Source organism: Myodes glareolus, chromosome 12 (genome assembly GCF_982192425.1).
Source record: "Myodes glareolus chromosome 12, mMyoGla1.1, whole genome shotgun sequence".
NCBI classification, from domain to species: Eukaryota; Metazoa; Chordata; class Mammalia; order Rodentia; family Cricetidae; genus Myodes; species Myodes glareolus.
In genome coordinates this window covers 2,950,679-2,966,116 of record NC_142037.1, presented here as the reverse complement: position 1 = coordinate 2,966,116, position 15,438 = coordinate 2,950,679, and the positions used below count along the sequence as shown (strand labels likewise).

The 15,438-nt window shown below is 47.1% G+C and overlaps 2 protein-coding genes and 1 pseudogene across 2 annotated transcripts; 1 reads left to right on the top strand and 2 right to left on the bottom strand.

Annotated features, from left to right (window-relative positions):
- Nucleotides 1–1,909: 1,909 nt before the first annotated feature.
- On the bottom strand, nt 1,910–3,583 carry Rnase11 (ribonuclease A family member 11 (inactive)). Its single transcript, XM_048435568.3, is given in 3 exon segments — nt 1,910–3,208; nt 3,210–3,480; nt 3,483–3,583. Coding segments are annotated over 3 exon segments (558 nt in total). The 5' UTR covers nt 3,568–3,583; the 3' UTR covers nt 1,910–3,006.
- A 2,915-nt stretch (nt 3,584–6,498) lies between these two features.
- LOC125401330 (proteasome activator complex subunit 3 pseudogene) lies at nt 6,499–7,447 on the top strand (annotated as a pseudogene).
- Nucleotides 7,448–12,605: 5,158 nt separating this feature from the next.
- Rnase12 (ribonuclease A family member 12 (inactive)) lies at nt 12,606–13,594 on the bottom strand. The gene is made up of 2 exons (XM_048435570.3): nt 13,455–13,594; nt 12,606–13,221 (listed from the first exon to the last, which is right to left on the bottom strand). The coding sequence occupies exons 1-2, from the start codon at nt 13,486–13,488 to the stop codon at nt 12,743–12,745; spliced, it is 513 nt and encodes a 170-aa protein (XP_048291527.2). The 5' UTR covers nt 13,489–13,594; the 3' UTR covers nt 12,606–12,742.
- Between the last annotated feature and the right edge of the window lie 1,844 nt (nt 13,595–15,438).

Sequence of the window (15,438 nt, the reverse complement as noted above, 5' to 3'; positions counted from 1 at the left end):
GTCTAGTTAAGTGAGAGCGAAACTTTGGGCACTTCACCACACGCACAGTCCTGCCCTTGGTATCTAGAACCCAGGCTTCTTCCCAGACCTGCAGCCTAGGGGCTTGAGGTTAGCAACAGCCTCTATAATTGGGAAGTTTGCTGTGTGAAGGCCAAACTCATGGGACAAAATCTCAGGGGACTAACTAGGGCTTTAGAGCCCACTTTTCATTCCTCTCATAGAACAACCTGTCAATAGCAGGCTGGCAGAACAGGTGCATAGCACAGCTGTTAGGGACGTGCTTTCCTCTGAGCTCAGCTCCTTCCTGGGTCATTGGTACTGTTGTTATATAAAATATTTAAGTAAAGACACAGTCAAGTTTGGGATCTAGCTATCGAGGAGAAATAGGGTCAAGGTGCTCAGCATGCTGTGATGAGACCTGGACTCAGATCCAGCCCACACTACTTTTGCTCAGAGAGCCTGAGAGAGGCGGTGAGATTGGATGCCCTGACAGTGAGGAGGGTCGGCTTGGGTGGCCTGAAACTCCTCCACAGTGATCTTCATGAATGCCCAGGGCCAGCTCTCATCCAATACCCACACTGCACAGACAAGGACATTGAACCCTTCTCTACTATCTGGGTGCCTCTTGTGGTGGTTTCGTAAACCGATCTGCCTCTCACTTGGCCTTTCAACTCCAAAGGCATTTTTACTTTCCCGTCGCTTCCATTCCAAGTGCCGGGGATATCTGGACTGCCTCGTATCAGGTGTGGCTCCTGTGCGTAAGGGTTAAGGAAAGTAAGAGGAAAAGGAGGGACTGGGAGACAAGCCCTCCTGTAGGAGGGAAGCAATGGTAATGAGAACAGAGGCAGACAGACATGGAAGGAAGATTGGGGAAGATGAAAGGGGCCCTGGAAACCAGCCTCATCAACTTACACACCAAGTCACAAAACCAAACCAAAGGAGCCCTTGCGGGGTCGGTGAGCAGCAATGGGATGGGATGAAAACCTGATATCTGAAACCTCAAATCCCCTGCTCAGTGCCCCACAAGGAGCTGTGTAACACCTGTACATTGAAGAGGTGTCAGACATGTTGCTCCTTTATGGCACTTCCATTTCTTCCACACATCAGGAGGAGGATGAGGAGATAGATTCTGGGCCATCACAGCGACCAGCCAGTAGCCAGAGTTCCTGCTTCCTTCAGAGATGTGGATGGTGTATTCTGGGTTACACCTCCCTGGAAGATGTTCTCAGTCTTAAAAAGAGCTGCCACCCTGGGTCTTTGCTTTTGAGAAGCCATATGTGCCGAGAAGGGTTGGCTTCTTCTTGCACTTTGTAAAACAAAATAAAACAGAACAAAAATGAGTTATTCCTGGGGCTAACTGGCCCCTCCACTATAAATAAATGGTGTAGAAAAGAAATTGCTACTATAGGAATAAACTCTGGACCAAGAGGAGACAATGTGGGCTGCTGTACTGGTGGAGAACCCACTCTTCTATTTGGTGAATGTGTGTAGTATCAGACCTGCCACATGGGAGCGAGTCTAGAATGGAGTCACTGGGCACATCGTCCAGCCTGTATCCTCAGCTACTGTTGAGGACCCAGGCATTTTGTTAAATCATTCTCCTCTTACCTCCGAATACAACTGAGCTCTGGTTGTATATCAGCTGCCCAAACTAGCAGTGAATGTGGGCAGTGTGACAAAGAGAATCCAGCTAAAAAGCCCCCAAATGTCAAATGTTGTTCTAATGCCTATGCTGGTTGACAGCATCTTGTAGTTTCAATAGACTGAGAATTCTCTATCAATGTACAAACATTGGGAATATCAAGATATAATAAACTGTGTACGGCAAGAAAAACATTATAACAACATGGCATCCATTTGCATGCATTTATTTAAAATTAAACATTAAAAAAAGAGTGGGCTCAGGACGAAGGAAAGAAATAAGGGCACAAGCAGGAGCACGCATTTGCACAACAATGAGTAATGGTAATTCTGTGCTTCATACACCGTTAACTCCGAGGACTCAAAATTGGCAGAGAAAGCATCAAGATTAAAGACAACCCTGCTTGAAACTTGGTGTCCACATCTTCATCCCATCGTTACCCTTCGCATTTCCCATAGTTTGCCACTCTTCAGGCACAACTCCAGAGCAGCAAGGCTTTGCTCAGTTGCGAGAAGAGCTTTGGTCCATCCTCTGCAACAGCCCTGAGAAGTAGATCCTGGAGCTGGAATGCAGACTGTACTGAGAAGGAAATCCTGGAGCTGGAATGTAGACTGTACTGAGAAGGAGATCCTGGAGCTGGAATGCAGACTGTACTGAGAAGGAGATCCTGGAGCTGGAATGCAGACTGTACTGAGAAGGAGATCCTGGAGCTGGAATGCAGACTGTACTGAGAAGGAAATCCCGGAGCTGGAATGCAGACTGTACTGAGAAGGAGATCCTGGAGCTGGAATGCAGACTGTACTGAGAAGGAGATTCTGGAGCTGGAATGCAGACTGTACTGAGAAGGAAATCCCGGAGCTGGAATGCAGACTGTACTGAGAAGGAGATTCTGGAGCTGGAATGCAGACTGTACTGAGAAGGAAATCCCGGAGCTGGAATGCAGATTGTACTGAGAAGGAGATCCTGGAGCAGACTGTACAAGGACGGAGCTGTGGCGCTGAGCCGGTCTAGAGCACCGGCAACCCACGTGCTGGGAGGCAGCTGCACTCAGGCTCACACACGTGCTCACACTTCTTTAAAGGGCAGCGCAGAGCCTCTGTCTCACCCTCATTCACTGTCTGGCTTGGAGTTTCTCTCCTTACCTTTGAGCAGTGTTAGAGCCAGACAAGGAAGGAATCCAGTTTGTGGGAGAGAGGGTGAGAGCAAGAGCGAGAATTTGAATCTGGGTTCTAGGATCAGTTACGGTTTTTAATTGGTTTGCGCTGTATTGGGCTTTTTTCTCCCCTAAGGGACAGACGTGTAGCAGAAAGTGGGAGCAACAATGACTGTGAACTTGTCCTTCTTTTTCCTCAAAGCCCTGTGGTTTACAATTTAGAGCCACTAACTAACCAACTCATCAGAGAATGGCTGGTCAGCACTGTCAAGATTCTCTTTAATGAGGTGGCACCGTACTCCTGGCACCTGGGGCACTGCTGGCCTGCAGTGATCTTGCACATGCTATGTTCCAGTCCTAGGCTCTCACAACAGCTTAGGCTGGGAGCTTGTCCACATTTCCAGCTGGTGTACCATATCGGTGGAGCCATGTGTGAAGCTATTGCCCAACAGGCATAACTCATTCATGTCTAAAGCTTTTCTCAAGACTCTCAGCCCATTTAGACAGTTTTGATCTTTACTCAAAGTGTGTCCCTTGAGGATGACAAAATAAGACCTTCTGGATGTTGGGGGTGTGGCAGACATCACATTCTTGGGTACGCTGAGGCTGATGTTTTTATCTGACAGGGCTGAGTTCGTTGGTTGATGAGCCGTCTGTTTGGCAACAGGTTGCAGCTCTTCCTGAGAAAGGTTTGCTGGGATCCCCCCATCATGCCTCCTGAGGGCGTTGCAAGAACCGACCCGAGGCCAAGCAACAGCAGAAAGACGACCATCTCACCTGCGCTGTAGTCTTGTCTGCAGAAAAGATAACAGGGAGAACAGAGGGATGAGCCTTCTCATTAAGGCAGTGGCTCTCAGCACTGGCCCCTTAGGTATAAGGCTGCTCCAGATATCAATGAAATATATAGTAAGATGCAATCAGCTAAGAAGCCTGAACACCCACACCAAAAGCTCCTCCATTTCATTTAATACTGATTTACCCATCTGAAGAAAACAAAGCAGGAGCTAAATCTACGGTGCTGGAACCAAGAGTTTTCCTTTTGTCTGCTTTTACTGGAGGGGTACAATCTTCATGAAGGTTCACGTCTTCTCACCCTGTAACAGAGTAACAGTAACACAGTACTGTTACTGTCTCTTTCTGCCCACGCAGGACCTGGCACATGATAGCCACATAAACAAAGCACAAAGCACCTTCCTCCAGCTCCCGTTTCCTTCCCCACCCATTCTTAGCCATGAAATCTCTGTCTTTACCAGTTCCTTTGGCAACTGATCTTGCAGAGAGAGATTCCAGCTTCTTGCCAGGCTGGAAGTGAAACTGTGTCTCTTGCAGTTTCTGCTATTGGGTCTAAGTGAGGGAAGGAAGGGCAAGAAGCAGGTAGAGAAATGTGTGTGGTTTGATGAGGAGGGAAGGAGGCAAGGACTCTGTGTGTAGGAGAATGGACAGACAGAGAGAGCGAGCACATGCAGTTGGAACCAGGGACCAGGAAAAGCCCTGCTTCCTCTTCTGTGAATGCCTCACCATTTCCTCAAACCCAGAGGTCTTTTTGTTTTGTCTTCTGAAAGCTGACTTCACACCTTTCTCTGCATTTTATTGCATCTGATCTTTTCACTCTCTCATTAGGTGTGGCATGACAAACACCAGTTTGAGGCTGACCACTCCCTGATCCTGAAACACTTTCCCACCACTGCCAGAGGACACAGCTTCGCACACGGGCCTGCACAGACACGTTTCTCAGCAGTCGGGCTAGTCTGGGAGGAAACACTCGAGCAGCGTGAGGGCCGGACATTTCATAGTTAGCGTCCCCAAAGGATGGTCAGTCATGTCAATAACTCTTTCTCTCGTCTAGAATGGTCTTTATTTTCCTTCTTCCCCCCTTTAAAAGTTCCTCTTACCCATGTGCCTTCTGCATCCTCACCTTAGTTCATTTGTAAACACCAACCTGTGCCCGCCCCCAATCCTGGAGAACACTGCTTGAATGGCACTCTCTCGGGACTCTTGGCGTCTCTCCTGGGCTCCAGGGCCAGAGGAAGCCTGACCAATGAAGCCCACAAACCAAGCTTCCACTTGCTCTCTTCCCAGTCAAGGCTTGGAGGTTTCTCTTGTTACTTTGCTAAACAAATCCTCCCTAATCAATTGTGGTGACCATCTCTTGTTTAAATACACCACAATCCTCCATCTCTCTCTTTTTTTTCAGATTCTATTTTGCATGTATGGTGTGTGTCTGTATATGGCATATGTGTATGGGTACCCACAGGGGCCAGAAGAGGTCTGACAAGACCCCTTTGTGTGGAAGTCACATTCGGTTATGAGCCATTTGATATGAGTGCTAGGAACCAAGGTTGGGTCCTCTGAAAGAGCAACAAGTGCCCTTCAATGCTGAGCCATCTCTTCAGGCCTCATCTCTCCCTCTTTGGTCCTTCCCTTTCTGCCTCTCAACGACCCCAAAGCCAAGTCCAGACACATTCTTTCTTTGACACACTTTACAACTTAAGTCTACCAAATCCATTTCCCATTTCTGTGAATCTTTTATGACTCATTTTTACAAGTATTTGTTTTTAGTGTTTTTAATTCTGTGTGTGTGGGGGGGGGGTGCACATAATTGTTTGCACATGAGTGGAACTACCCTCGGAGGCCAGAAGGGAGCGTCAGAGGAAGCAGTCTGACATGGAGGTTGGGAGTTGAGCTCTGGCCCTCCAAACAATCAGTCAGTGCTCTTAACCCCCGAGTCACACCTCAGCCCCTCACTTGTCTTAAGGACAGGGTCTCACTATTTAAAACAGGATGGCCTGGAACCAGCTAAAAGCCCAAGCTGGTCTCAGATTCGTAATCGATCCTCCTGCTTCAGTCTCCAGAATGCTGAAATGACAGGCATGTGCTATAACATGCAGCACTGACAGATCATTGAGAACTCAGTCCACATGCATCCCTTGGTACTGCATGCTCTAGGCATAGACCTGGTAGATTTGGGATAGAGGAAAAATTTGTAAATAACTTATTTTTTGCCTGGAATCTTTAAGTCCTTTGCTATTGGCCCTTCTTAATGAGGTGATGTGAGGAAAGTAGAAAGGCCATGAGGAAGGGCAGTGCAGAGATGTTAGCCCTGTGGAACACGCATTTCACACAAGCAGAATTCACAGCTGTCTATGCTTGATTTCGAATTATTGGACATTCATTAAAAATGCACATACACACCCAAAGTAAAAATATCTAATGTAGGGAACCATGGAGTTGGCTTGACCTAGCTGCCTTCAGAGGCATGTGTCCTGGGTTTTACAGGTAGTCCATGGCTTTCCACTTCCTGAGAAACCGATGACTCCCTCAGGCAGTGAGTGTTTCCCTGTACATTCCCTTGGTAGTCAAGGAAGCATGAAGGCTTGACAGGAAAATTGGTCTTAGACATTAATTCTGTGTACCCTGTAAGACTTGCAAACTTCGCTGTATCCTGGCAACTATTACAGTATTGATCCTGGCAACTGCCGTTATATTCTGTTTCCGATAAAGGTATGGAAAGTTGGAGGGGAGGGCGAGTGAGAGAGCTAGCAGGCACCAGGCGGCAGATGGGCAGGTGGCCGGCCGGCACAGAGGGAGGGAACAAGCAAGCGGTGAGCAAGCCAGCGAGGGCGGCTGGGTCCCGAGGGCAGTGGAGATTCCTCAGGCCCCTCCGGCGCCCTCCCCGGAGTTCACAGCACCTCCAGCACCCAGCAGAGCCGACATGGTTCTGCCCGCCATGGCCTCGTTGCTGAAGGTGGATCAGGAAGTGAAGCTCAAGGTTGATTCTTTCAGGGAGCGGATCACAAGTGAGGCAGAAGACTTGGTGGCAAATTTTTTCCCAAAGAAGTTACTAGAACTTGATAGTTTTTTGAAGGAACCAATCCTAAATATCCATGACCTAACTCAGATCCACTCAGACATGAATCTCCCAGTCCCTGACCCCATTCTCCTCACCAACAGCCACGATGGACTGGGTGGTCCCACTTACAAGAAGCGCAGGTTGGATGAATGTGAAGAGGCCTTCCAAGGAACCAAGGTGTTTGTGATGCCCAACGGGATGTTGAAAAGCAACCAGCAGCTGGTGGACATTATTGAGAAAGTAAAACCTGAGATTCGGCTGCTGATCGAGAAATGTAACACGGTCAAAATGTGGGTACAGCTCTTGATTCCCAGAATAGGAGATGGAAACAACTTTGGGGTGTCTATTCAGGAGAAAGCAGTTGCAGAACTAAGAACTGTCGACAGTGAAGCTGCATTTTATCTGGACCAGATTTCTAGATACTATATTATAAGAGCCAAATTGGTTTCTAAAATAGCTTAATATCCCCATGTGGTGGACTATCGCCACACTGCCACAGAGATTGGTGAGAAAGAATACATCAGCCTCCGTCTCATCATTTCAGAACTAAGGAATCAGTATGTCACTCTACATGACATGATCCTGAAGAATATTGAGAAAATCAAACGGCCCCGGAGCAGCAATGCAGAGACACTGTACTGAGGCCAGGGCCAGGGCCAGGGCCAGGGGACTCTGTGAGTCTGGCTCAAGACCGACATTGCCTTGGTTTGTTACATGACTATCGTGATGGGGAAACTGGCTGGAAATAGTAACCACACCTCTCTGTTTTTAGTTAGAGTCTAATGAAACTCTCATCTAATTCTGTGATGTGTTTACCTCTTTTTTCAGGCCTCAGGAACTCTTCTATCTCCTTCCCCAAACCCCACACCCAGCCTGTCCTAATTTCTGGAGAACTCCAGGTTTGTGCGAGATATTGGCACAAGAATAATTGTGGGATTTTTGTTTTTTCTTCCCTTCCCTTCCTCCTCCCCTTGTTTTAAGTTTTGTGTTAAAAGCTGGAGGAACTGTAGGGGAAGTGTTAGGTGTTTTTTAGGAACTGGGGGAGTGGAGGTGGAAGGGACATCTTCCTGTCACAAGGCCAGTGTCTCTTGCTTCTGTGGGACTTTGGGTCCCCCCTACTGCAGCTGCCCTGGCGATGCCCTGGGGCTCTCCACCTGTGTCTACCCCTCCTTGAACCTGACCGTGACGAGAGATACCTCAGTCCTTCAGCTGCATCCCTAGAGCTCCTCTGGATGCTTTTATAACTGGGGTTTTCACAGATACTGTGTACACTTGTACACACACATAGGGACATGTATACATGCTTCCTGCTCCATTATAGAACGTAGCCTTCCTTCCTGCACCACTACCCCCTCAGTCCCTGTCACACACGTAACACCTCAGCAGGTGACAGTTGTCTTAGTCATCCACCCAGGCAAGTCCCAGACCCACCCTCTGTTCTGATAATGTAGCCGCTGGTGCCCAGGGAAGGTGAAGGAGAACTGAGAGCCGAGGAGCAGAGGGCTCATGAAGGCCTTACCTCTGTGACTCAGGTTCTTTGGTGTTATGCAGAGCTGACCCCTCTGGCCCTCACTTGCCGTGTCCCAGGCCAGCTTGTGCATTGGCTAGGGTGTGGGCAGCTGTGAGGTCCAGAGGCTGCTGCTCCTCGCTGTGCTTTCCCTTCGGGAAATATTTCTCATATTTATAGTACTGTGCTTCCAGGGAAAGCAGTAATTCATGTGTATATGTATCTGTGCACATACACATGTGCCCGTGTGTATGTGTGTGTGTGTGTGTGTGTGTGTTCGTGTGTGTGTGTGTGCCGTGTGTGTGTGTATGTGTGTGTGTATAAATACGCTGCGAAGGTCAGACCCATAGAAGAGCTGCCTCTTTCGAATCTTCCAGATCTCACTTGTTACAGCTTTTGTGTTAACCCCATCAGCCCCCAGCTTTTTAAGTGAGAGTTGGTATCTGCAGTTAACTTGCTAGTGACTCTCGATGTCTGTTTGGCCTTTACTCCTCTCTGTCTTCCAACTCCCAATCATATTCCACCTGGGATGCATCACTTCACTCCCAGTATTCTATAGAAACGGAGTCAGGATGCTCTCTTCCCATGGATAGTGCTCAGTAACAAACCAATTGCACTTCAGTTGGGCAGTGCTCCTCCCCACCCCTCAGATCCCTTCCACCATGTGTTTCTCAGCTTCCCTTTTTGTTTGACTGTTCCACTGCCCCTCCTCACCCTACCAACCTTAGATTGTAATGTAAAATTCTTTTACCATGTCAAGAAATTATTAAAAATACAGGTACTTTCACCTCTTTCTAAAGCTGCAGAAAAAAAAAAGAAAAAAAGAAAGTTGGATTGCTCTCAATAAGATAGTCATACAAGCAAGGACCACTCTATCTGCTTCAGGGAGGCCAGCCTTGTGTACCTGACCTGAACTGCTTGTTCACTTTCTATTCACTGAGCTCTCTGCCCGCTTTCTAGTCAGACACTGGGCTCTCTGCCTGTTTTCTATTCACTGAGCTCTCTGCTCGCTTTCTAGTCAAACACTGTGTTCTGTCCACTTGGTAGCACCCAAAGCTCCACAAGACAACACAAAGGATGGGATTCCAACAGAAAAATAGACAATAATATTCATCTGGAGAAGAGCTGCCTGCCCTGTGTGGGAGAAGCCCAGAGACAGCTTCTGACTTACGAGCTGTGACATTTGCTTCACTTGGGGTGATCTCCCTCTTCCCCGTCAGCCTACCTAGTTGGTTATAATTTAATGTCTTGAGAAGGCAGAATTGGCCGCCCACAGAGATGTACCTGCTCTTCTGATGAGACCTCAAGGCCAGTGACTGGGCCACAGCTGAAGTCTCTCAACTGAGAAGATCAGGACAGAACAAGCTCTTCAAAGTTCGGGAGGCCTTCGCCCTGCTCTGGCCCCCTCACCTGTCTGAGTCTTGCTTCTCACATACAGCCCTGGACTGCATCGCTCAAAATTAATGGCCCCTCCTGTTTCTACTGCTCCCCAACCCCAAGCCTTCCCTCGAGCAATGCCGCTAGGAAATAGAGTTGTAAGACAGACTCGGAAACAACCTCAGCGTTTACCTTTACAGATGGAAAACCTAACAACGAGAAGACCAATGACAGAAACTAATGATGGAGAACTGATTCAAATTTCCAGAATTAGGTGACTCTATTTGTCTTCTGCTCCCTCTGACTGTAAGGTTACCATGTCCATACTTGAACATGGGGCACCTACATACTGAATTTAAACGTAAGAACCAAAGGGAGAAGGAGTTGGCAGTCTGGTCCAAAGCCCCCTCTGTTTCCTTCGGAATTCTGAAAAGGAAAAGCATTGGCTCAGAGAGGTTCAGTCCTTCCTTGGGACATTGGTATCTGCACAGCCTTCACGGGAACTGGTTTCTGACCACCCAGGCGCCTTCTGACCTCCTTTTCTCTAGCGACACGGGGGACCTGATGAGCAGGAACAAATGCAGTATAAGCCATATAATCTATCTTTAGAAAAGTTTTTAAGACCTCAGAAGTACCCACCCACACAGAATATACGCTCCAGTCATTTCTCTTGGTTACCCACTGCTGTAAACAGTACACACCCTGGATGGACGTTGTAGAGAAACTAAGGGGGAACAGATTGGAAGGTTCTTCCCTGCTGGCTGGCTCTCACCATGCCACACAGTGCTGTGCAGGGCGCTGTGGGGTAAAAGTGTTCATGACTTAACACAGATGTGAGATGTGAGCTGTAATACCAACCTACCGTACAAGATGTGTCTACTGGTGCAATAGGGGTGCGCCTGTTACAGGGTGACCCACTGCTTCCTAATTGGATTTGGGCTTGCCTGATACGATAAACCATAACTGAAAAGGTCTTAGACCATGGAGGGGAACCTAATATGGCCACTTAGCTGAACTGACAAAACATCAAGCACCCTCTGAACACTGTGTTTGTACCTACAGACAAAGGCTGTAAACAAAGGTTGTGTTCACTCCTTGCAGTGAACAAAGACAAATGAAAATACTTGTGGCTGAATAAGACGCTAGGAGTAAGGACTGCTCTTCTCTAGGCAAGACATTTCTATCACTCAACATTGTGAAAAGGAGTCAGAAAGAGTCTAGGAGCCATATGATAGGGAGAGGGGCCACCAAATACCATCTTCTATGCACAGGTTGGCTATGGCAACCATGAACCCACAGCAGCTTGGCATCCTTGTCCTCTTAACAGTCAGCGGTGGAGGGGCCGTCCCACACATTGCTGACCTTGGGAGCCCACGGGTTCAGGCTCGGATGGGTGGTTCCAAACTCAGGGTCACTCAGATGCCCAGTAAAGTCTGAGGTACACAGGAAAGTAAGCTCTGGGTCAAAAAGGAAAGAATGAAGTTGTGGGTGGAGATGTAGGGTAGGAGAGGAGCTGGAGGAGAGGGAGTTGGGTGGATTTGATCAAAACACAATGTAATATGTATAAGTTTCTCAGACAAGAAATTTAGAGTATGTATATTAGAGGAGAAAAGTCCCTAAGAAGTGACTGCAACTGCTTTTCCTTTCAAAAATAAACTGAGGTCTGGAGAGATGGCTCCAAAGTCATTAACACTTTCTCCACCAGCAGAGAGCGAGGTTCAGTTCTCAGAACTCACAGAGTCTCACAACTGTCACTCCAGTGTTAGGGAGTCAGGTGTCCCTTTTCATCTCTATGGGCATCGCATAAATGTGCCACACACACAAATAATCTACTAATTGACAGGTGATGGAAGAGGAAAAATTGGCTTTCTTTAATGGAGGCACTGGGTTAACAGCCGTACCTCAGGACAGGCCTCAGGCTTGGCAATAACTGACCAGCCTGAATCAGACGCCATGGTTTGGGTTTTTGTTTTGTTTTATTTTTTTGAGAGACAAAGAACATGAAGCTGATATTTTAAATTAATTTTTAATTAAAACAGAATTATGTCACTTTCCCCTTTCTTCCCTTTCCTTCAGCCCCTCCCATGCCCCTCCCTTGTTCCCTCATTCTCAAATTGATAGTCTCTTTTTCTTTTGTAATTACTGTTGCATATATATAAACTATATATAAGCTAAACTATTTTATTTATATCCTGCTAAGTCATTTTTGCTGTTTGTGTCTATATAGTTTCAGGGCTGATCACTCGGTATTGAGGGCTAGGCAAGGACATCAGAAGGAACCAGAAAAGAGCTGAGGAGGGGAATAAAAATATATTACATGAGCCAGGCATTGTGGTGCATGCCTTTAAGCCCAATCCTTGGGAGGCAGAGGTGGGCAGATCTTGGTGAGCTTGAGGCCAGTGTGTCCTACATAGTGAATTCCAGGCCACTCAGGGCTACAAAATAAGATGCTGTCTTAAACAAACAAACATAATATAAAATCCTTAAAGAATAAATAAAAACATAATTAAAAATTAATGGTGTAGGCAGGGCAGTGGTGGCTCACGCCTTTAATCTCAGCACTTGGGAGGCAGAGGCAAGCGGATCTCTGTGAGTTTGAGTCCAGCCTGGTCTACAAGAGTTAGTTCCAGAACAGGCTCCAAAGCTACAGAGAAACCCTGTCTCAAACGTCTTCCCCCCCCCAAAAAAAAATTCATGGCATATAATCGTTCCTGCACAAAATAAAATTTGAAGCAACATGATCTGATTCTCCCAGTATGGTGCTGATAAACTCCCATCCCCCTTCCACCCCATCCTGTCCTGTCACACTGGATATTTGAGATAAAGATATTTTACACAAAAAGAATGTTGCCATGGTTTTGATACTTTAGGATGTTGACTTGCTTATGTAGATTAATCATTGGGGTTTGGTTGTTTGGTGTGGCCAGTGGTCCTTGAGTGTCCCAACTAAGTGACTCTCACTCTTAGTCCCAGTCCTTCCTCAGACTCCTGCTGATTCCCAGCAAATGACTCAAAGACAAGGAGCAAAGACTAAACACGTGTGTGGTTTGTGGTTTAATTCATCAAATATGTTTTTATTGACACAGAAGCAATGGCTGCACTTCATCCACACTAGAAGGACCCCCACCCCTCGATATTCCTCTCACAGCCTTACACTGTATCCACAGTTCAGGTTAACCAGAGAGAAGTTCACACCCTCTGTGAGCTGGCAAGTCATTCAACATACCCCTGAAAATTAACCGGTCCTAAGTCATCACAGGTGACAAGGATGAACCCCTCTATAGGGGAGATGTGGTACCTACAAGCAGGGTATTTGGTGCCGTCGTCAATGAGCTGACAGACTGTCATTCTGAATCTCGTCTCACTCTGGAAGCAGAAAACCTCCGAGTAGTTTGGGCAGCTCTTCTTCTTGGAGGACGTGCAGACGCTGTTGATTTTCTGCGGCCTCTCGTGGATGAAGACGTGCAGCTTTGTGCACGTGTGGTCGGGTTCCCGGATGACTCTCTGCAGGATCATATAGTTGCAGTACCGCCGGGGGACCGTGTTCTGAGGGTAGTCTACGTGCAAATGCTCTATGGATGTCAGCATGACGTCCCCGGTCAGCTCGTTTTCCCAGAGCACGAGCAGCAAGAAGACAATCACCATTAGCACCATCAAGGGCAAGAGCCCCTTCACATCTCTGACTTCAACTCCTTGTAAGCAAAGGGAACAGGAAGGAGCATAGGGAATGAGAGACGACCAGGATGCATTATCCCTTTCTGCTACTTAAGATCGCACTGGCCACGCACACCCCGCTGCCCTTAGAAAGCCCTGTTCCTATTGCTCAACTGCTTCCTTTCCACCCAGGTCCACTGCCAACTGTAATCTGCTCTTTCAGATCCCTTCCCCTGTGGATTCTCCTCCAGTCTGTGCGAGCCCCTCTCACCTGCCCTCCTTGCTCTTGCTCTCACAGGTAACATGCCCTTTTAATCATCTATGTGAGGAAATCCTTTGCGTCTCTCAGTCCCCAGACAAGAACTGGTAAGGAGCCAACTGTGGGGAGGGCAAAGGAGGAAGGATCAGAAAGGGAGGGTGCGGGGAACAGTGTGCTTGGGTGCCTTTGGGGAGGAAGAGGCTTTGCCTTCAATGTGATACAGACAGGGGAGGCAGTCCTGGAGAGGTTCTCATTAAACGGTGGGGGAACCTTTGAAAGAATTTCATTCTGATGTATGCCAGCCACAGCACTGTCCAGCATCCGTTATCAATCAGTCCTCACTATAATCTGTGAAAGAGCTGATATTTTTACTCCATTAGTAGGGATGTAAGTTCCAGACAGGTCTTGATAGAGACATAAAACCAAAGCATAGCTTCATCCTGCCAGACTCCTGTGTCCGCACATTTTATTCCTAGATGGCATCTTGGGCTGGGTAAGATCAGTTCTCTTGACTGAACATTCACTAGCTGAAGTCCTAGCTTCTGAAGAGTGTAGTAATAGTTCCCAGATTCTGCTGAGTTTTTAAAACACATCAGGTGTTAAAACCAGCAAAACACAAATCACCCATCAGCTTCCACATGGAAATTAGTGAATGAGAACTCACTAAGGCAAGTGCTTTCAGATACTGAGAGAAGAGGAAAAACTGCCCCTCTCCACCTCAGGAAATCTACTGAATGGATGCAGAGAGAGGCAACAGCGCTTGGTTTAGGCTTGCTCTGACACTGAGCCTTTAGCTCGAGTGTGTGAATGAACATGCGTAAGTGTATGCGTATATGTGTGTCTGAATGTGTGGATGTATGGGTGTGAGAATGTGTGTGTGATTGTGTAAGTGTACATGTGTGCGTATGACTAAACGTATGTGAAGTTCAATGTGTATATAAGTGAAAACATGTATGTGTGACATTGTGTGAATGTGTATGTGATTGTATGTATCTGTATGTGTGACTGTAAATGTGTGTGATGTCTGTGAATGTGTGTATTATGTGAGATTATTTGTGTGTGAGAGCGTGTTAGTGTGTTTATGCAAATGTTTAAGCATATGTGTGTGAAAGAGGAAGAGAAAGAGAGGGGGAGGAGAGAGAGAGAGAAAAAGAGTCTGCTGGGGTTGGGGCTAAAGATTAAGAGCATTGTACACACTGACCACTTCCTTTGCCACTGAGATATACTCCAGTCTGTGATGTTAGTTTTAGGAAGGTAAATGTGGTCATTTGAATGAAAATGGCCCCTATAGCCTCATAAGCACTTAAGAATCTAAGCTGCAATATTACTAAAGGTCCAATACAGTACTGCCTGTTTGCCTGTCCAGTTTAAAACTTCAGCTGCGCTATTATTATGATAAATACAGTAGTTTCTGCCCACGCTCTGCACAGTTTAGCATGAAGGAGCCGCTTGTGCCTCTGAGCCGCGTGCATTGCCCCACTTCCGGGCACACAGCAAGTCCACGTTGTCACCAAGCCAGCCATAGCACTTCACTCACAAACCCCATCCAAATCTCTGTCTCTCGCAAGAGACCGAGGTCGCACTAACAGCATAGCCCAGAAAGGCAGCCTTTAAAACAGCACGGCTTTTTTTCCCCAATGAGTCAGGAAAGTCTCTCTTAAAGGAGCTGCAGCAAGTCACCAGTAAACAGCAAAAAGCTGTGTCAAACTCTGTTTGTGTGTATTTAAAATTAAGCTCTCTCAGGTTTTTAAGTGGATTTAACCCCACACTGGGCACCAATTGTTGTATGGGAGCAGGCCACTTGTTCTTCCCGGCCACCCAGTTAACTTAGCCCTGAAATAACCACACAGAAATTGTATTAGTTAAGTTACTTCTTGGCCCATTATCTCTAACCTCTTATTGGCTAACTCTCACATCTTCATTTAACCCATTTCTATCAGTTTGTATATTGCCACGTGGCAGTGGCTTACCAGGAAAGATTCTAACCAGCATCCAT

Bases quoted from the DNA above. Each gene is read 5' to 3' on its own strand.
- Rnase12 (XM_048435570.3), bottom strand. From the start codon at position 13,488: ATGTTACCTGTGAGAGCAAGAGCAAGGAGGGCAG. The intron at 13,222-13,454 runs GTGAGAGGGGCT...TTTGCTTACAAG, and splicing joins AGCAAGAGCAAGGAGGGCAG to GAGTTGAAGTCAGAGATGTG.